Source organism: Triplophysa rosa, linkage group LG3 (genome assembly GCF_024868665.1).
Source record: "Triplophysa rosa linkage group LG3, Trosa_1v2, whole genome shotgun sequence".
NCBI lineage: Eukaryota > Metazoa > Chordata > Actinopteri > Cypriniformes > Nemacheilidae > Triplophysa > Triplophysa rosa.
The window spans coordinates 1,655,488-1,678,252 of record NC_079892.1 but is presented as its reverse complement, the minus strand read 5'-3'; the positions used below and the strand labels follow the sequence as shown (position 1 = coordinate 1,678,252).

Genomic DNA, 22,765 nt, shown 5'->3' with positions numbered 1-22,765 from the left:
ATTTTGCATAATTTATAAAATGAAGTTATACAAAAAATATAACTAGATTTTTAAAGTCAGATTAATATCATTAAAGTTTTATTTAACATTTGATGAAGACAACTTGAAAAGTAAAGTTTTTAGGTTGAAATAAGTGAAAGTTTTTAGTGTATATTGCAAAGCTACTTTACTGAAAATACGTTTCTAGATTTTAAAACCAGAACAGCATTAATAGAAGCAATGATGTTGTGATCATAATGATTACATAAAATGTGAAATCTGTGGTTGTGGTTTGGAGCGTTGCTCATCTGAGGTCATAAACAACAGCTCACTTACAATGATGAAGCAAAAGATTAAAAAAAGGTTACAGCTTTATAAGTAGATCTGTAGCCTCATATTCAGGACTTATTAACATGAAATAACTCAACCACGTAAAGCTCACATCTACCATGGTTTCGCTTAGATGACATTTTTGTGTGCAGACATATATGGTTTACTACTGGCATTTGATTGGACAGTGCTTGTGACATCAGTGACATCATACCAAGTTCATGAGAACCACATCTGGTCTGCAGTGCTTGTAGAAACCAGCAGAGGACATCATTCTCAAACACAAGAACATACACAAACACCACATAGTATTGTTTAAAAAATGTTTATTGGCTTTTAAAACCACTTAAAAAATCTCACCTGTGAGTACTTTCCATTGGAAAAACAGAAAAAGAAATACAAACAAACAAACATACAAACATCGCTGAAACGCATTTGCAATATTAACAAGCTACTGTCCACGAAGAGCGAAAACCAGCAAATCTGAGGCTGAAATCTACAGTCCTGAACGAACAGAATGAAGACGTTTCTCTAGCAGATGACCATTTAAACATCAACCCTCACGTATCAAAAAAAGGATTGTTGTCTTAATCCTATAACAACAACACAAAATCAGTGCATTAATAAATGCCGCAACATAAAAAATATTTACAGCTTTCTTCACATAAAGACATTTGTTTTTTCATATATATATACATATATATAAAATGGAGGAAATTGAAGATATATGTAAAAAGAAATGTTAAAAAGACGAACAAAAAGAAACAACATTCACGAACAGAAACGGACTCATTTTAACTTGGTAAACGTCATAAAATGCATATAGCTTTTGAAGAACTACCGTCGCGTCACCTCTCGTTCTGATTGGTTAAGGGAGCGCTCGCAGCGAATACTACCATAGAGAGTTTGACATACATGCGCAGATACAGTCATTTCATAACGTGAAGCATGTCGGCGTTACTTTAAACTCACGTCATTTTTAGTTTTCTTATTTTATTCTCATGTATGAGAAGTTGTACACGGCGGATCTCATTGAGATTAGTGCTCATTGCTACACAAGGTAATTATTCGTCGATCGCGTCATGAGTAATTCCCCGTTTGCTATTTGTCATCAAAAGGAAAAAACAACAACGCGGGCACCAATTTGTCCTTAAAACACGTACGAAGACTAAAATGTGATAAACAAACAAAACAAAGAAATCTTTTAGTGCAATAAGATGAACGTTTGTACGTTTTCTGAATTTCAACTCCGTTCCAGTGTCTGCTCCGTCGATTCGTCGCGGCACATCACATTTAGCTATGTCACAATAAAATGAACGCTTTTATTTTTAAGTCGAATCTAATTTCTTTTTTTTTCTCAATAAATCCATGCTATAATATCCCTCTTGGTTTACACGACACATCTGCGTATGCAGGAACCCATAAAGTCCCAAGAAAAAAAAAACATCAGCAAGCTACAGACTCAAAAGACACGGCATCAACTAGTACATCACAGAAAGCCAGGAACGCAACAGGCCAGCTATCGTGCTGCGTTATAAACAGCATCTTCTGTTTCGGTAAGGGCACTCTCATCTAGCTACAAATCATCACCATTATACAGCGGCTTGATAACATGGAAATTTCATGATGTCCTTTATACAAATGCGGCACTATCTTAACGTCTACCGACAGCCGAAACCTTCAGCCTTCTACAACATGCTCTTCGCTCCATATTTACCTGTACATCCAACACGTCTGTCGTATACACAATTTACACAAATAAGAGTTCAGGAACGACCTTCAACCGCAACGACGTCAAACCACCACTTTCTGATGATGGGAAACCAAAGATGGACCAAGCGACGGATTCGCCATCTCGTTTTGTTCTTCAACAGCTTCTCTTTGGTATGGAGTTAAGGCCGGAGAAACTAGACAGATTTCATCTCAAGTTTGTCCCATCCTTGGAAAGAATATCGAGCCGTCACCATACCACACGGTACAAGAAGCTACCAGTTTGAAATGATGGCTGGACAGACATACAAATGCCTAGCAACCAGAAACGGAACGCATGGCGCGCTTTAAGAGTAAAAAAACCTTATTGATGAAATGGAATAAAAGGGACTGTAAAAATAAGGCAGATTCTTCCTATTTTGAATTTTAAAAAACAACAACGAATACAGCAAAGATTTCATTCCTCCCCAACGGTTTCGATTTAACAGTACAAGTGTTATGGCCTTAAAACGTCTTTTTTATTTGGACAAAAACAAACGACGGTTCAGTAAATGAGATTCTTGACGTCAGCACCAATTAGCACCTAAAATCTCTGCAGTTCATTGAACTGACGACTGACGATATGTAAATGCGGTATTTCACACCTCTGTCGTACGTGCCATCTGGCCCCGATAACACATTTAGACAACTGTTTGTCTAGGAAGTAAGTTTCCCTCAAAGTCAATGATTTGTCACATGGAATATTGCATTTCGTCGAAATACAAGAGGAAATGACGCATGCGGGTCCGCAACGTCCACTACGACGTTAAAACAGTGCAAAGGAAATCAAAAGATACGCTAGCAAATAGGTTGTGCACGCAGTGACGTCTATATAGAGGAAATATTCGACCGTCCGCTGGAAATGACTTCAGAATAGGGAGAATGACTGCAATGACCTGTTAAGCAGTAAAACATGTTGAAAAAGCACATGCCTATAAGGCTGGCACTTCACACACTGGACCACGTCCAGATTTTTGCTGCACAGACACGTTATTTAACATTTTTGTACGCAAAGGATACACAAAACTTCACAATAAAAACAGAACAAAAGCATAAATATAATGACGACGACATCAACAACAAAAGAACAAGTGATCGCATTATCCCAACATTTCCACGGTCGGCTGGTCTTTGTTCTCCAGCCAATCGAAACCAGCCGAGTTCACAGTATCACTGCAAATCTGTTGAAACAGAGGATCGTTCTTCAGTTCTTCCAGTGTGGCATCTTCATATTGGTCCTGCTGTTGACTGGGGTCAAACAGCAGGTTGGTGTCCAAAGTGTTCAGGTCATTAATGCTACTGGAGAGGTCGGTGGTCAACCGGATATCGCTGGAGAAGTCAGAGGCCACGGCGCTGAGTTCAGACGCCACCTGCCCGACGAGCTGTGAACTGGGGTTGAGACCGTCCTCTCCCAAAAGGTCCTTGACAGTGGTGTTAAAATCCAGCTGCTCCCTATCAACATCTTGCTGGGAGCTCTGGGGCAACAAGTGCTGTTGGGCGAGATCTGGATCATCTAACTGTTGTTGATCGGACAACTGCAACTGTTGGTCCTGAAGTTGAAGTTGTTGATTCTGAAGTTGCAGCTGTTGATCTTGCAGCTCCAGCTGTTGTTCTTGAAGCTGAAGCTCTTCTTGTTGCTGCAGTCCAGAGCTTGATTGTGCTTGGCCGTTGTCTGTGGAGAAGGTGACCTGCTCCTCCCCTGTGGTTATGAGGTAACCCGTCTTCTGGGTCAAAAGTTCAAAAGGTGAAGGGCTTGGATCCAGAGGCAGCTGCTGGTTTTGATAGTTGGGACCTCCGGGGAAGCCTTGCGTTGTCTCCAAGATCTGCGTCAAATTCATCCGTGCCGTGTAATTGGCGGGGAGGTTGTTTACACCCAGCCCTCGAACTGTATCGTCTCCATCCGTGTCCATCTTGCTAAGGAGCACTGTGGTGATCTTAGTGCTGTTGTTATGTTGCACCTGGTGACTGACAGGAAGTAGCTCAGACTGCATCATGATGTTAAGCGGCACTGATTGGCTCCTCTGAGCTAAGCTGCTGGCCACTGATTGGTTGTTGGAGAGAATGCTCAGGACCTCGGACGTCAGGGGGAAGTTGAAGGGAGAAACAACAGACCTTGGGGTGGTGACCGTTTGTGCGGTGGTGCCGCTAAGATTCCGCTGCCGAACCGCCGGGCTAACGCTGCGACAACGGAACGTTCCACCTCCCGATGTAGATGTGCTTCCTGTCCCTTTGTTGTCTAATGGAGCGGGGACCGCAAAACTTTCCTGCTTGGCAGTTGGTTGCACTGGCGACACAGTTGTCAACCTTCCCAGATTCCCTTCCTGATGTCTTGTCTGAGACTGGAGGGATTGACCGGGGATGGCGAAGGCATGCGGTTTGCGGAAGTGATCGTCAACTAGATCTTGGTAACTGGGCAGGATACCAATGGTAGTGGTGTTGGAGATGACAGGAGACCCTGCAGTGCTGTTGTATCTGTTGTTGATCCACTCCAGCTTTGCTTTATCAGGGTGGGTAGCCATCGGTCTTTGCATGGGTTTCACTGGACTGCTTGACACAACGCTGGTATCGTGGTAACCGGTTATGTTGGAGTTGATCGGGGTGAACGCAAAGGGGTTGCGGCATTCAACAGGGCTTGGGGGGACGCTGCTGCTGCAGTTTGACAGGGGAGTGCTGATGGGTGTATGCCTTCCACCCAAGATGCTGTCCACCGGGGTAACGGGTGCTAGTCTGGAACAAGGGCTTTCTCTGGTCAAGCTATGTCCCCCTGGTAGCATCTCGGAGGTGGGAGTTGGAGTAGGTGTCGGTGTTGGTGTGGGCGTCGGTGTAGGCGTGTGGATCGGTGTGGCGCTACTATGCGAAGAGTGATAGAACTGTGTACCGGTCTGATGAGGTGACAGGATCGTTCCTTGACCCACTGTAGCTTGACCTTGTAGAGATATGTCCACACAACTTAGGTAAGACTGCAAACTATTATTCAACTTCATTTGTTCCTCCATCTGTACGAGCTCTTCCACTATACTGTCCTGGGTCATATCATCATCGTTGAACGGGAAATAGTCCATGCTAGCTTGAGCTCCTGCAAAATCAACAATGTCCTGCTGAAGAGTGAGCTGACTGGACGCCTCTGCGGCCTGAGCCATCAACGGTAACTGAATAGCTGCAATCTGCTTATGTTCAGCTTGAATCTGTTGCGAGAAGTCTTGCAATGAGCTCTTGAGTTCGCTTACAACAGAGGCCTCCTGAGACACCGCACTGGTAACCTGTTGATGCTCGCTGATCTGCTGAAATAAGGAGTGGTCTGTTCTGACAGTTTCATCAGCAACTTCATTGTTGATTTGTGAATAGCTTTGAGGATTAACAGTCAGAGAGGCATTCAGAGTTCCAATGGGAGTATCGGAAAGAGCCAGGATTTGAGTTGGAAGGGAGCTGGTATGTTTTAGGGTCACTTTGCACGGAGCGCTCTCTGGTCTCGCTGGCGTTCCAGGTCTCTGGATCTTTTTAGCTGCTATTACGAGACCTGGCTTGGGATTGGCGTTAACATCCAAAGGTTGCTGGGAAATGAAAACCCTTTTAACCGGGATTGTGTGCGTCTCCAGAACAGATGCGGAGCGTTTTCGGGGGCTTTTCGGAGCGGCATCTTTAAAAGAAGTGCTTACAGTTGCCACTCTGGCAATGGATGACAATTCAGCATCTACGTTCTGGTTGGTAACAGTTAAATAAAAGGTGCTTTCTGGCTGGTTGTTGTTATTGCTGCTTGGGGCAAGGGCCCCCATGATTGTACTCGAAGGGGTTGCAGAGTCACTCTTGGCCCTTGTCACTCTTTCAGGCACAGGAGACGCCTTGATAAGGAGAGACGGTTCACTGGAAGCCCTGAATTTAGTGGCTCGTTCGTTCTTTTGTCCTGTGTTTGCCGCTGACGCGGTGCTTTGTTTGTCAACAGCAGAGCTACTCTCGTTCACAGCCTGGAATGTCAATCTGACCTCACTGGTGGTGGTGCATGCAGATGGTGTTAGGGTCGTGGAAGGACGTCCAGCTTTCCAGACCCCTGGTACCTGGGACGTCATAGCAGACGCACCATTTTGAGCTTGCAGGGTCTCTTCTTGGGAAACTGTGCTACTGATTCCAGCCGAGGCAGGTCGCAGTGAGGTCGAAGTAGTACTGCTGTTGCTGCTACTGTTGGGTGCTAGCGATATTGCCGTCATCTTGACCACGTTTACAGAGCTAACGTGAGACGTGGGCATCACCGTCTTGATGGGGCTGTTGGTGATGAGGAGCGTTGGGGGCGAGCGAAGGGTAATGGCGCTGGTGGCTGAGGGCTTGGGTAATATCTGGGCGTATCTGTGTCTCGCCAACCTGTCACCTACTGGGCTGGCAGAAATATTCTGGGGTGTTTTTGGAGACTGCTTAACAGGTTGCGTCACGACCTGGAAGTTAACAGGTACAACTTTTCCCTCTGCTGCCCCAACAGGATTTGGAGATGTCATTAGCTGTCTGTTTCTTTGAACCTGCAAATGACACAAACAAAGAAGAATTTAGATCTTGACAATGGACACAATGTAATAACTTTGAAATCAAAATCTTCTTACCGTGATGGGACTTGATACAGCAGCGACCACAATGCCTATGGTAGGCTGAGGGGACAGTAACGCAGGACTTGAACAGGTGAGACTGGACCCGGGTCCGGGTGTCCCTGCCTCCGCCCGTCTGGCCTGGGCATCCATGGGCAGAGGAGAGGTGAGCTTCTGTTCTTGCTGTTTCTTCTGGATCTTTCGCTGTAGCTGCTGTTTGGCATCTATAGAGGGTGAAGGGAGGGTCTTCACTTGGGGCTGGAACGCGTTGGCTTCACCGGTTGGCACAAACGCAGAGGCCGGCGTTGGGGTTTTCATTCCTAAAAAATGTAAAGACTTAAAGTTAAAACTAGAAAACAAAAATGCAACACATACAAATAGAAAATAAACCCCAAAGGTTTTGTCAACACTCTAGTTTCTTACCTTAACAAAGACTAAATGTAATTTTTCTTCACAAAAAAAGTGTCTCCCAAAACCCTATTCGGGCAGTAATTGTTTCTAATGGGGACTTTGGATATTTTCATCATTTACAAGAGGCTTGTAGGCTACAGTGCTCCTAGTAAGAAGAGTTAGTCTGGAGCCCTTCAAGGTCATGAGGGTAATTCAACTGTTGTCCCAATCCACATTTTTCAGTTTATAAACAGGAACGAAGTCCTTTTGTACATTTTTCTCTCCCACTCAAAAGCATAGTATGATCACTGCTGTGACAAACTTACGAGAAACAATTACCATCTGTATCGGGCTAAAGAACGCTTACAACGAAGTGAGTACGTGTGGCGTTATGAGAGTAATGTTTTCGCGTCTTGCCTGTCGGGGTTCCAGTCATAACAGTGAGAGCCGCCATGGACTTAGTGCCGATATAGTGACTGTTGAGCAGAAATCGCGCCAGTTCCTCCACGCTGTCAAACTGACGACTCAGAACCTTCTGGGCCCATTCACACACCAGACCGCATGCTGCTGAACGCATCTCGTCCTCAGCGCTGGGAGACTGACCCGTCGACTCCAACAACTCACACTTACAGAAGAAAGAAGAGACATTTCAGGAACACGACACATGGAAGTATTGTTTTAAATTGCATTTAAAAAAATAAGTTGCATCTGAATTTCTTATTTTCGGATTCGACAGAAAGTGGATACTGACCCCATCTCCGGCTTTGTGTAAATCCAGGTTAGGGAGTGACGGCATGTGCACCAGCGCTTTCTTCCTCAGACCGCTGTAGCAGTACGTGATTCACGGTTAAGGGTAACGTGACCGTTTTTGCAAGTATGTTGGGTGACACTACACATTACACACTTTACCTTAAATATCAAGTCAAGACACCTTCATCTATATAATGATTTATAAAATAGCCTTGTGTCGACAGCTTTTACTTTGACCACAAACAGGATATTTTGATTTTCCTCTCATGCCCAAGCGACGTGCCTTCATGTTCGGAAAAACGTTTTTCATGATCTTTCCAAAATCAGCCGCGCTTAACGGATGGTATCCCAGATTGTCGCAGTAACTCCTGAAACACAACATCAACAAGATGAGCACACGGACGCAAACATCTGCCTTTTACTGCTGCGTAAAAAAATAAAAACACACTCACTTGTATTCATCGTACACCTCTTGTTTTGGCAGCGAGGTTTCCGGATGCTCTTCCAAATGATTTCGAATCCAATTGAAAGCGTACATCTGTTGAGTCCGACTGGACGACATGGAATTCTGGTCACTTGGGAGAAAAATGCAAGAAGAAAGCTTAAGACATTCAACCTGTAGCCCCAGAAATCTGTGAGACTTTAAAGGCACAGTTCACCCAAAAATGAAAACTCTGACATCATTTATTCACCCTCATGTCAATCCAAACAGGTATACCTTTAGATCTTGTGTGAAACACAAAAGGGGAATTTCTGAGGGACATTCCCCATTCATTCTCATCATTCTTTTCAATCGAATGAAAGCGAATGGGGACTGGAGGCGTCGAGCTCCAAACGTACAAAAAACAACCCATGCCACATCTCAAATCTTCTGAGATCACGAGCTATAATTTGTCATTGGAATAGTTTGATATATCCCACATGACCATGTTCATGATTCTCTTATGCATTTCTCTATTAAGTCACTATTCAAGAGTGAGCTTTTATAACACGCAAAAGAAAGTCAAACAGGTCTTATAGGGATGAGGGTGAGTAAAGAAAGAGATTTTTGGGTGCACTGCCCCTTTAAAGTGATAGTTCATCCGAAAAAGAAAAATCTGTCATCATTTACTCGCCCTCAGGTTGTTTCAAACCTGTAAAAATGTCTTTGTTCCAATGAACACAGAGTAAGATATTTGGAAGAATGTTAGCAATTTTCAGTTCTGTGACATCATCCACTACCATAGTAGAAAAAAATGTATTTTTTTTGTTCTGTTGAACACACAATGAGATATTTTGAAGAATTTAGGAAACAAAGAGTTCAAGGGCACCCTTGACTACTATTTAATCCTTCCTACTATGGTAGTCAACGATGTCCCGGAACTGAAAATGACTTGCATTCTTCCAAACATCTTTCTCTGTGTTCATCGGAAAAAGGTATGAAGTTACATAAATGATGACAGAATTTTCATTTTTGGGTGAACTATCCCTTTAAGAATGCTTTTCCCTTTAATATAGTTTGAAAGTTTTAATACCATGTCGCAGGACTCGCAGAACCTCTCTGAGTGTCAGTTCTATGTTGGGAACATCATGTTGGGAAAGAGTGGTGAACATGATAGACACATAATAAACAAATGATAAAATACAAGACGCTGATATTGCAATGTCATAATTTCAGGGCTGTCAATCAAATAATAATTCTATGACATATGCCAATTCATTCATCACAATTAACCACATGATATCAATATTTGCTGGAAAAAAAACGAATTAACAAAATACATACACATTATAAACATTTGTAACAAGTCAACGTACCGCTTTTTTAAATAATATCTTCTTTTTTTTATATAGCAAGAGCTATTCACAAAGGATGTGTTTGTGCATTCTGTCGATAAGTTTAAAGTGCAAAAATGTGTCCTGTATCCAGTGTTGGGTGTATCTAGTTACTTAGTAATCAGTTACTGTAATTTACTTAATTTTCCCTTGAAAAAGTAAAGTAAGGGATTACTCTTATTTTTCTGTCATTTAATTACAGTTACTGATGTAATTGAACTAAATACTGTGTGTAATATATGTGTGTGCGATAGTGGAATTGACATCAAAATTGAAAGTCTAACTTTAAAATCTGTGCTTTAATGTATAATTCTCACATTTGTAATACTTTGGTTCAGTTAATAATATTATTTTATGTAGTTTAATATTATTTATTTGAATGAATTAAGAGCCGTTTCATGTCTATCCTTGAATCACTTAACTAATCAAGGTTGATGTAGGATATAGAAAGTAATTAGTAATGAGTAATTAAATACTTTTTGGAGAGAGTAATTTGTACAGTAATCTAATTGCACTATTGAATATGTAAATAGTAACTAGTAATTAATTACTTTTTCAGAGTAACTTGCCCAACACTGCCTGTATCAATGCGCTTCGCTGGCTTCTGTACCTTTGCATTATAAACAAATGCAATGTTAATCTCAAACCGGTCGGAAAATATGACATTGGAGTCATGGTGCAGAAATAATTTGCGTTACTTTAGCGCACATGTTAATAACTACATCATTTTTTTAAATTACTGTACAATATGAACGTGCTAAATTGACAGCCCTACATAATTTATACAAGTCGGCTTTAAATGATGAAATGTCGAGCTCATATGACTGTCAATGCATAGAAACAAATGCAAAAGTAGGACAAATGACAACGGAAACATGATGACGATAGTGGTGAACTCAGACTTTCTGCGCATGTTTACACTTTAGAAAATTAAGCATGGTTTTATTATTGAACAAGTGTAGTTACCATAGTTTTACCATGAATAAAACCAAACAACCACATTTAATTTTCAAAAGGGTCACTAAACGTGCATGAGAGACAATATTAAAATGTAAATATGAGATATATATGCTATGAGTCAACAGAAAAATGTTAAATGAAATGTTATGAAGAATATTATTGTAGGATGTACCTTTTCTCATGGACACTGCTGGGACCAGAAGGCAACTGGAGGTAGAGGTAGAGTTTCTCAATGTCTGTAAACTTCTCAACATCTTGCTGCGTGAATAAAACACACGAGGAAGAAGAACATGACAAGTTTGCAATGGTTTCATTGAAAATATATTGAAATAAAACTCAATGTCAATGTGGCAGCAATGACAAGACATTGATGTCAAGCCAACCACCACTTATTCACAACATCATGACATTTTTAATCACATGAATGTATATTAAATGACGAAAAGCTTTATGTAACATAATAATGTTTATTTTAGAGAGAAATCATGCTATTATGGGTCCGTCAGCTCCAACATTATAGTTTAAGTCTCAATTTTTCTGTTGATTTATTGTAATTTTATTTTGATTATAGCTTTTAGTTTCATATTTTTATGTTACGTTTAGTTGAACTTTTAGCAGCTTTGCTGCATTTTTTCCGTGTTTATTTTTATTTCCAGTTAGTATTTGGCTCAACTTATTTCAGTTTATTTTCTTTTGGTTTTTAAAAGAATAAATTGTGTATTTGATTTGCTTTAATAATAATAACCTTGAACTGGACTGTTCACGTGGCTGTATTACATTCAATCCGGTTCCCCGGACGGCCTATGACATCATTGTTTTCTCTTCCTCGAGGCCGGCGGGGACTACAGGGAGAACGTTACGGCCCTCGGGTCCGCCGGGAACAAAAACACACCGGAGTGTCTGCGCATACGACCGACGCCTGCAATCCTGCAGGAGTCTCAGGCGGTTGCCATGTGAACCCTGACGGTAAACATGCATGTCAACACTGACACGCTCACAACAGCATCTTTTCAGCGTGGGCTCCGCCCCACCTCACTTTCAATTGGCTGCTGAGAATGAATACCTCTCACCTCTTCCTGTTCTATTTGTCTCGTTGTTGCTAGGGGAAACCAGTGCTCGTGAATGAGGCGAGACGTGACAGACAATGTGGATTACATTCAAAATAAAACGACAATTCGCTTCTTATTTCCTAAACACACAGTGTGACGTGTCTGGTGGGGCTTCAAGGAAGCTCTCAGCCAATACAGACATCCAGCGTAAATCTGTCAAGATTTATAATCTTGAATTTTAAAGAAACATTAAAACTCCAACTGTTATTTGGCAAAAAATAAATAAATCATGTCTACTGAATACACGCACATCACTGTGATTTCTAAATAAGCTTCGTTTTATCACAATATAAAGTATGTATGGAGCAATTGAAGTGTGATGTAAACAATCCATATCTGTCTTCTGATTGGCTGTACAGAAGCAACAGGTGTCACCGGCCATTTTTGTGTCAATTTAATTATTATAAAAAATAAATTACACATGATTCAGCTCAGATACGAAGCAGAAACACAATCACAACGACACACAAAAACAACAAAACCATTGGCGGACCCTAAAACCCTGACCTCACATCATTCAGGTGTTTTCAATCTCAGATGATAGAAATTGGGTTTGATTCCCAGGGGACACAAATACTCAAAAAATGTATCAAATTAAAAGTATATCTTAAATAAATACACTGTGTGAATGCATAAATGTAAAGCATGGGTTCAATTCCCAGGGAACACAAATGCTGACAAAAAAGTATAAAAAATAAAATAGTGATAAAACAAATAAGCTTTTCTGTAGCTCAGTGGTTAGAGCATGATGCTAGCAACGCAAAGGTCATGGGTTCGATCCCAGGGATTGCACATACTCAGAAACAAATGCAAAGTATCATGCAATGTAAGTCGCTCTGGATAAAAGCGACTGTCAAATGCATAAATGTAAAATAAATAAAAAACGTATAGCTTAAATACACTGTGTGAATGCATAAATGTAAATGGTACACGTGTATGTGCAAAATGATTGACAGACAGAAAAAATTCCACATTCATTTTGCACTCGATTCTACTGGCTTTGCAGTTAAGAGACGACCAAACCCAACATGCTTTTATTATTGTCTATCCATCTATTTCTATATAACTGTAAATGAATCAAACACTGCACTGCACTGCACTATGTGCATTCCAAACAGAACGCAAGCGCACAGCTAGGGTTGCCAGATTGGCGTCACAAATCCAGTGCAATGGCCAATCTAAACGACCCAAAAACATCTCAAATGACCTCGCAGTGTTTCCCATAGGATTTTGACAGACTTGTGGCACTGGTGACGTCACAAACTAATTAGCATATTTGTGACGCCATCGCGCCATGTTAGTACTTTTTTGACGTCACAAACTAATTAGCATATTTGTGACATCATCACGCCATGTTAGTACTTTTTTGACGTCACAAACTAATTAGCATATTTGTGACGTCATCACGTCATGTTAGTACTTTTTTGACGTCACAAACTAATTAGTATATTTGTGACGTCATCGCGCCATGTTAGTACTTTTTTGACGTCACAAACTAATTAGTATATTTGTGACGTCATCGCGCCATGTTAGTACTTTTTTGACGTCACAAACTAATTAGCATATTTGTGACATCATCGCGTCATGTTAGTACTTTATTGACGTCACAAACTAACACTATTTTTGACAAGAAAAAGTTGTCAAAAGCGCTTTTTTAATCAAAAAACGCTTGCAGCGTTTGGTTACAATAGCAGCCGAACGCCATGACCTTGCGCACGAAGGCAGCCCAGAGAAACATAGGCAGCGTAACGGAAGTCTATTTGAATTTTAAACAGAGAGCGTCTTTGCAATAACTAACCACATATTTAAAAACTATAATACTAATTTATCGATAGAAATGCAATCAGAAGTTGCTGAAAGTGAAAATTAAACTTACATTTATACAAAACTATCCTCCAACGGGCGTTCAAGTCTGAACATGGCTGTATTTTACAACGGGATGCTACCAGCAGTCACTTTAACCGCTGCTAAAATTCTGATTTATAAACGCAACATCAACAACAAAATCACAATACAGTACATCTACAATAAAGAGCGGCTATATGCTGTTTGCCCTTTCTCGACAATGTGTTGCTGTATTACGAACACTTTGATTTTAAATGCAAGTGACAGTTAAATACGAGAGGCCGAGGGCTCGCGCACACACATGGAGCTCATCGGAAGAGATCGGAAGAGAGAGTGCATGATGCGAACACGGAAGATGAGGATGCGCACACGACCACGCTCCACTCACACCAAACAAGTCAGGAAGGAGAGAAGACGCGTAAGTGCTGTTTATCCACTAGTTGTTCGATCACAGATACTGTCATTAGCACGGATGGATAAAAAAATGTGATGCAAAATATACTTGGGCGGCCATAAATATACCTGGGCGGGCCGCCCAAGTAAATGCATTGTATGGGAAAGGCTGCCTCGTATAGCCCAATAATCAACATCTGATGAACAACATTCTTCCACTCTTAACCCGCGAGAAAAAACAACCGCGACAACCGTGTAAAAAGTTCCAGATTGACCAAGTTTGTTGAACGTTGCGGGGCCTGGTAACAACTTCGTCTCTGGATGGATGTATAAGTCAATATAGTCAGTATTTTCACGTTGCAAAGAAAACACAGTTTTCGAATAACGTTCTTTATTTGCTTTATGTAACATTATAAAAGAACACACGAGCCCTGTAGAATGTCCCTTAATAATGTGCGTGACATTGCCGTGGATAAAACATGTTCTTATGGTGAGGTTTGTGTGATTTCCAATATTAGAGGCAAACATTAGATAATTAAAGCTGCAGTTTGTAAAAGCCGCCACTAGAGGGCGCACGATCAAAACGACAACAATGTAGTAGCTTGATGACGCTGTGAAGGAGCGTGGAATGATGGGATCTGTTGTCTTCAACTCACCGCTGATGGCCATCAATCAGACCGAGAACGAGAAATCATGTTAGCGGATGAGGTCAAGTTTTATAAATGTTGCGAATAACTGTGGTCCATGGATAAGTGACTGCTCGAAACAAGCTAGTGGCTTGCTAGACGCTACTTCCGCAGTTGTCCACGACACTGTTGTCATGCGGTTTCTACGTCAGTAAAGGCGGTAACAAAGAGGAACGCGGATATGACGCCATTGACAGGCGACTGCACAGCCCCGTGTCACTGGTTAGCATGGCCATTTTCTCACGATTTACAAGTCGTTGGAAACATTTGAGATATTGTAAATACTCAGCTGAACAAAATATATAATACTAGCCTAGCGGTTTTTGGATATTTTACTGCAAAATTGTTACAAACTGCACCTTTAAGGCATGCGCAGTTTTTTTATCCGATTGAGAAAATACTCCATGCTTCATTTTTTCCTCCCGATCGGACTGCTTTCGGTCTACACCACCCCTTTCAATCCGATCGAAATTTCAATCGTCTCGACCTCAATCGGATTGATTAAGGTGTTTACATGGAGGCTTTTCAGTCTGATTGAGCCATCAATCCGATTCCAAGTGGATTATTTGGTGCATGTAAACGTGGCTATTGTGCACTCAAGTTCTGATAAACTGCATTAGAGGAATACAAACTCCAGCTAAGAGAAGAAGAAGGTATCAAACCGACAGCGTGGAGAACGACAGCAGCATTTCCACCCCAACACTTCTGTATACACACATGAATGAATCCTGAGAGCCACAATGATCTGACTTCCTGAAATCATCAAGTAACTGTAGACATAACTACAAATGCCATGACAAACACATATGTGTGTGCTTGTTAATTTGTCCAGGACACAATACCAGCAATAATGAACTTGAAAGAAAACCGGTACGTGACAAGTTGAGGATATTTGTATCTGGTTTCTCTCACTTTGCTGAAGTCATTTTTAGATCATAATAATAAAAAACATCTCTTTGTCTTGCCAACAAACGTCGACATGTCAATCTTATCAGCCCGTCCCAGAAAAACTACAGCACAGGACAGATAGGAAGACATCATACACCATTCATGACTACACAAAACACCTCCATTCATGAACCAAACACTAATACATACAAACTTGAATTAAATCAAGTGTGCTCACAACTTTTAATGGCTTTTACATTTGAAAAGTGAACGTTTATTTTGCGCTGCAGTCCTCGGAAATGTTTAAACCTTGAGATGCCTGAATCACCCGCTATATCTGCAAATCTGTGTGTGTACAGAATACTCAACCAGAGAGAGAACGCTGCACACGTTCCTGTATCCCACGATGCACTGCACACCCAAGAAATATTTAATTTTAAAATCCCATATTTTAAAAAACAAAGTGGGCAGGCTTATCGGACAACGTCACTCTCAAAATGGTTAAATATTAGCGGATCTATATCGTCTATCATCAAAAAACGTTTTTACATGTCGAAATAAAAACAGATGAAAACTGGACGCCACATGCAACTGGACGCTGTGTACTAATGTATACTCCAGTCTCAAACGGTGTAAACACTGTGTACTTACTATAGTACACTCTTAAACAATGTACTGTACAGTCCAAAACAGCGTATAGTATACAGTACGAAACAGTGTATACTACAGTACACTAGATTCTATAACGATGTATACTATAGTCCAGAACAATGTGTGGGCCTACTACATTCCAACACATAGCACACTACAGTCCGAAACAATGTATTCTAAATATACTACAGTCTCAAGCAATGTAGTGCACAAGAGTCTTAATGTAAACTACACACAAAAAATATGTATTAAAGTTTAAAATGTGTAACAAAATTCCACATTCAACTTCAGTAAGCAGTACACACTATGTCATGTGAAGTGCACTAAATGCTACTTCTTTGCTAGTGCACACACTTGAAACATCTGGATGAGTTCTGTATGAAATGAAATGCAGAGAATTTTCAAGCTTTTTGATTTCATAAAAACATGTCGCAAACAATTTGCTAAACAATCAAAATTAAAATATAGCTTCTTTAAATAAAGGCAGTATTGTAGACTGGGAAGTCACAAGTGTGTTTGTTTGATTCGTGAATATTTATACTGCATGAAAAACTTACCAATATACTTTCCACTTTTGATTGTACGGATTTGCTGTAAAACAAGAAAAACAAAGATTAGTGCAGTGCACGGATATAATGGTGTCATCCTATTTGTATTTGTCTTTTATTTAAATTGTATACACACAGTGTGTTATATATGTAATACACAGGCCAATCGATATACAGTATTATAAGAAATAGAGGATGTTTGAAAATAAACAAGATCCCACGTGCATCGAAATGACACAAGCAATGCAACCGACTTTAAATCCGACAAATAAAAATATGTAAATCCCATTAAATAAAACCAAGAATACATGCACAGAAATCCCACAACGGTCAGACATCGCATGCAATAATGCACCAGACATCACGAGCAACGAAATCAGACATCGTTTCCAAGCAATGAAATCAGACATGCAATGCAATCAGACATCCTCATGCAATAGCATCCAGAAATCACACTTCATGTAAACAAGCAAGCATGTGATGCGACGCATCAGAGGTAGAAAATCGGTCATATTTGCATGCAGTAGCATGCAAGGTGCGCTCGCTCGCTCTCTCTCTCTCTCTCTACGTCCGTCTGTCAGTGGACAGATGTGCACGAGATGGTGCTGCTGTGTTTTTGAGATCGGACAGTAATCGGACGCCTCACCAAATGGAGCTCTTGATCTTGTTGTACTGCAGCGCCGTCGCCTCGGGGCTCTGCAGGGATCCCAGAGCACCGGGCTGCTGCTGTTGATCATCTGCCATCACGCTGAGGATGAGGAGGATGAGGAAGAGCAGGACAGCTTCAGCGTGTAGGCCTCATCCGAGCGCATAACGCCCGGTGACGGGTCACACGAGCCTTCAGCGCCCGTTCGGAGCGAGCAGCGCGGGCCCGGCGTACGGATTCAGACGCATCGACGACGGCGGCAGCAGGCGAGAACGCGAGAGGAAAAACACGGGAGATCTTCGGTACGGCGGACAGAAACAGCAGCAGCCGCCACGGACAGAGCTGCTGCGGGCAGGCGGGGACTGCGCATGCGCACACAGTAGAGCGCGTGCGCCTGCGAGCGCGCGTCAGTGAACAGGTTTGTTGTATTCGAGGGTCAAACGTCCTCGCTAAACAGTGAAATATCATGACATCACACGTGTGATGATAGTTTACTACATATCACTAAATAAAAAACTCGCTAAACGGCCTGCAATCAAGTTTCTGTGAAGATTTAATATCATAAATCTATGGAAGTCTATGAAATTGCCTCACTATTAAAGTAAATCTCCAAACTATTGCGTCGATGTGTTTTCAGGGAAATATGCTAAATGCGCGATGACGTCATAACACATCGACGTTAAATGTATGTAAATGACCACTGTGCTTGTCAAACTGTTTTGCTTGTGTATTTAGATGTAAGTGACGTTACGGGAGTTTTTTTAGTACCAAGGAAATCTTTTGTATGAGCAATAAAGCTCTTTCTGAGTCTTAATTTCCATTGGATGTCCTCATTTAAGTAGTTTTATATACACATATCTATTGTACGCCAAAATATGTTTTGAAATCGTATTTACAAAAACTGTATTTTTATTTACAAATGCTTGGCAAAGTTAATTGTATTTTTGAATACGACTCTACACTGCCCTCTGCTGGTGACACAGAACAACAACAACACATAACAGTTCTGGATCTGCTGTGACTCTATACTGCCCCCTGCTGCTGTGACTCAACTGTACATACTATTGCCAAAAAATCTCACAAGTAATGAAAAGAAATGTACGAGACAACTAATAACAACAAACAATAAGGTGGCATTAAAATAAGGTGCTTGGTACAAACTAAAATAAGTAAAATATACATAAGGACTTTTAACTTGACTTTATACTGCCTGTTCACAATTTAAAGTCGGCATGAAATTAAAACTCAATTCAAATTGATTTACACAGTGTTGCAGTAATCATTATAAATTATTTATCCGTGCACATCATTATTGAAAAAAAATTGATTTGCACTTGTAATCTTTAATTAAAACGTTAACCTCTCTTGAAACGACCTCTCTTCACTTCTGGATTGACAGATTGCAAACTGGATTACAAATCTGACTCCATTTTCTTGGAAACACCCAATTTTTAACGATCCAATCAGTACTCGATGAACGAAATTAAGGCCCGCCCTACATTGTTTTCCTCATTTCAGAAGTCGTTTCACTCGGATATACGTCACGATACGGAAGAAAAAATAATCGCCACGTCCGTTTCATGCCACATATTTGTGAACTGAGAGAAAACCAATGAAATGTTACACATGCACACACACAACACGTTATTCAAGATTAAATATATCATTTGTCTTATATACATAATACAACCTGTACTGAAATGTTAATGTGGTAAACTTGATATACATGACATTTTCAAGAGACATACATTGAAAACAAAGAAAATAATACATTTAAAATGAAAAGAACTCAAATGTGCAGGTGTCTCTCCACCAGTCTATCTTCCTCAGTTTTCTATTTTTCAAAGTCAAAAGTCAAAGTCTGCTTTATTGTCAATTCTGCCACATGTAGTACATATATATATAGAGGATTGAAATTGCGTTACTCTCAGACCCATGGTGCATACAAATAACACTATACAGAATAAAAATATATTTAAACAAATACAGATTTTTGTTCATAAAAATAGGAATGTCCACACACAACCTTCTTAACAGCAGTCAATGGTCAAATCATGAAACGTAAATGAATTTAACTTTAAATTTCAAAATAAACCTGCCTTGAAACAAGAGCAGCGCATGCAAAAGAACTGAATGTTTATTGTTTAACAATATTTTTCATAATTGTATTTCAAAACTACAAATTGTTAATAGCATTATCAAAAATGTTTGGGCATGTGACAACTAAGAAACCCTTCGTCAAATTTGTAGATATAATTCTGTATAAATTGTATAGCTGTTTATTTGCATTATACAGTAAAGAAAACTACATTTTGACCATGATGTATATTTTCATTTCTTTTTTCTTTTAATTTAAGTTTTAAAGTCTTTTTGTACTGTATAATAATATTCTTTTTACAATTATGTAACTCCTTATAAGATTTAATGAGAAAAGTTTCATTTTATTTCAGAAGACGAGCCTAAAAAATGCCCAAAAAGTTGTCAAACTTACACAAACACACACACGGACGTGTTTTATGTCTTTCCATAGACATATTGACTTTTATACTGTACAGACTATATATAATAGCCTAAACCAACCCCCAGAACACATTTTTTACATGTAAATCAATAAAAACATCATTTATAAACTGTGTTCCTCATGAAAGTACACACACACACCCTGTTTTAAAATCTACTGTGTATATGTACAACGTTTAATGTGTGTTCAATGTTCATACACTTTGGCAATGTCATTAATACTATTGAAATGAAATCTTGAATCTACTCGATGCAAATCATTCTGCCCATCACAGCATCGATGCTTCATTTCTACACAAATATGTGACAGGATAAGTCAAGTAGACGCTGTCTTCTCTTCGATCCTGATCACAGACCGACTGAATGACTCTCATTAGCCTTCCCATATCAACAATCCAAACACAAACCCCAGAGAGGGGCAGGAGGGCCGTTAGAAAGAATAACAAGTAGCCGGGGGGTAATCAGCGACGAGAGGGGGTGCTTAACTTAACGCATGCACTCTATTGTTCTCCTAAATGGGTATGTGTCTCTAATTGCTCGGTTAGGTCCCTCAGTAGCTGCCGTCTGTCCCGACCCAGACCTGCAGTAAAGAGGCCCGGAAGACTGGGGCCGACAGGACCAGAGCCGGCCATTAATCTGTCTGACCGTGCGCTTCACACGACAAGTTTTCATCACGCTCAACTTGTTGAAGTTTTTAATACAGCTCTGGCAGGTGATACGAGACAGATTCGAGACGTCTGGAGCGCAGACAGAGCTATCCTCGAGCGGGCTCCAGCTCGGGCATCAGGCTGTTGTCAAACACGTGGCAACGACTCGAGCGTGTCTCGGAGCGCTTTATGTCAGTCTGCCAGCAGCTTTTCACACTTTCTAGAGTCTCACGTGAAGTTAGTTTCACGTAGGTTAAGAAAATATGAAGTATATAAGAAATAAGTCTAGTCAAGAGAGTTATTATAGTTTTGATTTTAGTTTTATTCATATTTTAAATGAGCTTTTATTTTTTGTTTTTGTGTTAATTTTAGTTAAAGTTTTAACTTTTTTGGTATATGTTTTTGTCATTTTATAATTTATTGGTTTATTTGTTTATGTTGCTATATAAGATTAATTCATTTTTATTTTAGTCTTTATTATTATAATTTTAGTGCTTTAAACTTATTTCACTTTATTTTATTGAGGCAACATTTATATTTTCCTTTTTTTTAAAGTTTTTCCAATTTTCAGGTCAATATTTGATTCGATTTCAATGAACAGTAATGTTTTCAAACTTTTAATTTTAGAAACTAAAAAAAACCTTGGATTCAAGAGCTTTTACATCGCCAAAGCATAGATACATGAAATGATTTGTGTACAGATTTACACCAAATTACATGCGTTAAAAAACAAAACAGAACTTAACTGTGAAATAAAAGTAATAATAAAAGAGTTTATTTATTAATGAAGCTCCAAAGCTTGAGGTCATTGTACAAATAAACAGAATATATATGAATATAAAAAGAAAGATTGATATTCATCACAGTATTGATGTTATATCAAATATTACAGTCTCCTCATGGCTTTCAAAATCCAGAAAATATAAAGAAATGTGATTTCCAGGCCTGAAAATGTACAGAAATTACCTGTGAAATCTGTTTTAGCCATAAATAAACATTTCTATATTCACGCAGAGCTTTTAAAGACTTGATCACAAGTAGACAAGTAGAAATTGTGTAAAAAACAACGTTTGATATAGACAGCACACGAAGCCTTAAACAAATCAAATACAAATCTGCCGATAATGAAATCTATATGAATCAATCCAGTGTCAGCGACAAACAAAGCAAGAGACGCTGCTCGAGCGGCATTCATACACCCAGAGAGACTGCAGAAGTCAAGGGCTATAAATGCAAATGATACGAGCACTAATGTGGGATAACTCAGTGAAGTACACTGTTTTAAGAGCGTCTCACACATTAAGAGCACAATACGTGGCCAGCACGAGTCCAGCGCATTTGAATGTGAATGCAGATCAAAGGTGAGCTCAGGACAGGTAGACCGCAGACACTCGAGCGGTTAATGGCAGACAGAGGTCTCGCTGGCAGAGGAAGCTCAAATTGACATGTTGGAGACAGCGAGGAGCTGTCAGCGAGCTGGAGACGCCTGTCTGGATGCTGGTCTCCATGTAGACCAGACAGAAGTTCAGCTCAAACGCCAAAATCAACATTTGCTCCATTCGTTTCATGACGGTTAAATATTCTCACGCTATATGAACGTGTGTTTGAACACGTATGCAGCTGTTTATGAAGCAACATAGAATGTGAAGCGCTGTCATGAGCCTCATCAGTTGATAGGCCGCTCAATGCAATCATTTTCAATGTTCATCTATGATCTTTTACAGTTTTCTAACAGATACTAATACAATTATAAATGCCAACAGAATATAATATGTTTTAATAGTAGTTTATTTATATAACAGAAACTGTTCCAATCATAACACACATTGTGTTCTTGTTTACAGAAGAGAAATGAGTGTTTATTACAAACATATTCTGATTACAACCCCTAAGAGAGTTTCTGTTGCTAATGTACATCTTACGTACATTTTGACACGTACTCGTAATAAAATCATACAGACTATTATTTATGCAGATAGTACCGCTTTTGTACATCTGTGTTTTCTATAATACAACATATTTGTGTTTTTATCATTTCTTTTTTGACTAAATATTTGGTATATTTTCTATAAGTTTCAAGTTGTATTTAACATATACAACCATTGTACGATATGATACGCCTGACACGACTCTCTCCCCACAGTTTGCTGTAAGAATGATATGCTTAAAAAAATAAAAAAGTAAATACAATGAGTTTTCTGTACTATAGCTTCTATACAACAATGAAAAATTATAAAAAGTGATGCATAAATAAAATTAAAATAAAGATATTTTGTTACTGGTGATTAACA

General features: G+C 39.8%; 1 protein-coding gene across 2 annotated transcripts; it reads right to left on the bottom strand.

The window, feature by feature from the left end:
- Positions 1-624: 624 nt before the first annotated feature.
- Positions 625-17,995, bottom strand: LOC130551712 (DNA-binding protein RFX7). Of its 2 annotated transcripts, XM_057329573.1 has the most exons (10): positions 17,308-17,995; positions 16,671-16,704; positions 10,714-10,799; positions 9,281-9,319; positions 8,219-8,341; positions 8,018-8,134; positions 7,768-7,852; positions 7,434-7,641; positions 6,645-6,946; positions 625-6,563 (listed from the first exon to the last, which is right to left on the bottom strand). In XM_057329573.1, exons 1-10 carry the CDS (start codon positions 17,403-17,405, stop codon positions 3,159-3,161), a joined length of 4,497 nt encoding a protein of 1,498 aa, XP_057185556.1. In that variant the 5' UTR covers positions 17,406-17,995; the 3' UTR covers positions 625-3,158. The 2 variants fall into 2 exon arrangements, with proteins under 2 accessions (XP_057185556.1, XP_057185557.1); XM_057329574.1 differs by lacking the exon at positions 9,281-9,319 and having other exon boundaries at positions 17,308-17,994.
- Between the last annotated feature and the right edge of the window lie 4,770 nt (positions 17,996-22,765).

Bases quoted from the DNA above. Each gene is read 5' to 3' on its own strand.
- LOC130551712 (XM_057329573.1), bottom strand. From the start codon at position 17,405: ATGGCAGATGATCAACAGCAGCAGCCCGGTGCTCTGGGATCCCTGCAG. The intron at 9,320-10,713 runs GTACATCCTACA...TTCCCAACATAG, and splicing joins AGCAGTGTCCATGAGAAAAG to AACTGACACTCAGAGAGGTT. The intron at 8,342-9,280 runs GTATTAAAACTT...TTTTCTCCCAAG, and splicing joins TCTGCGAGTCCTGCGACATG to TGACCAGAATTCCATGTCGT.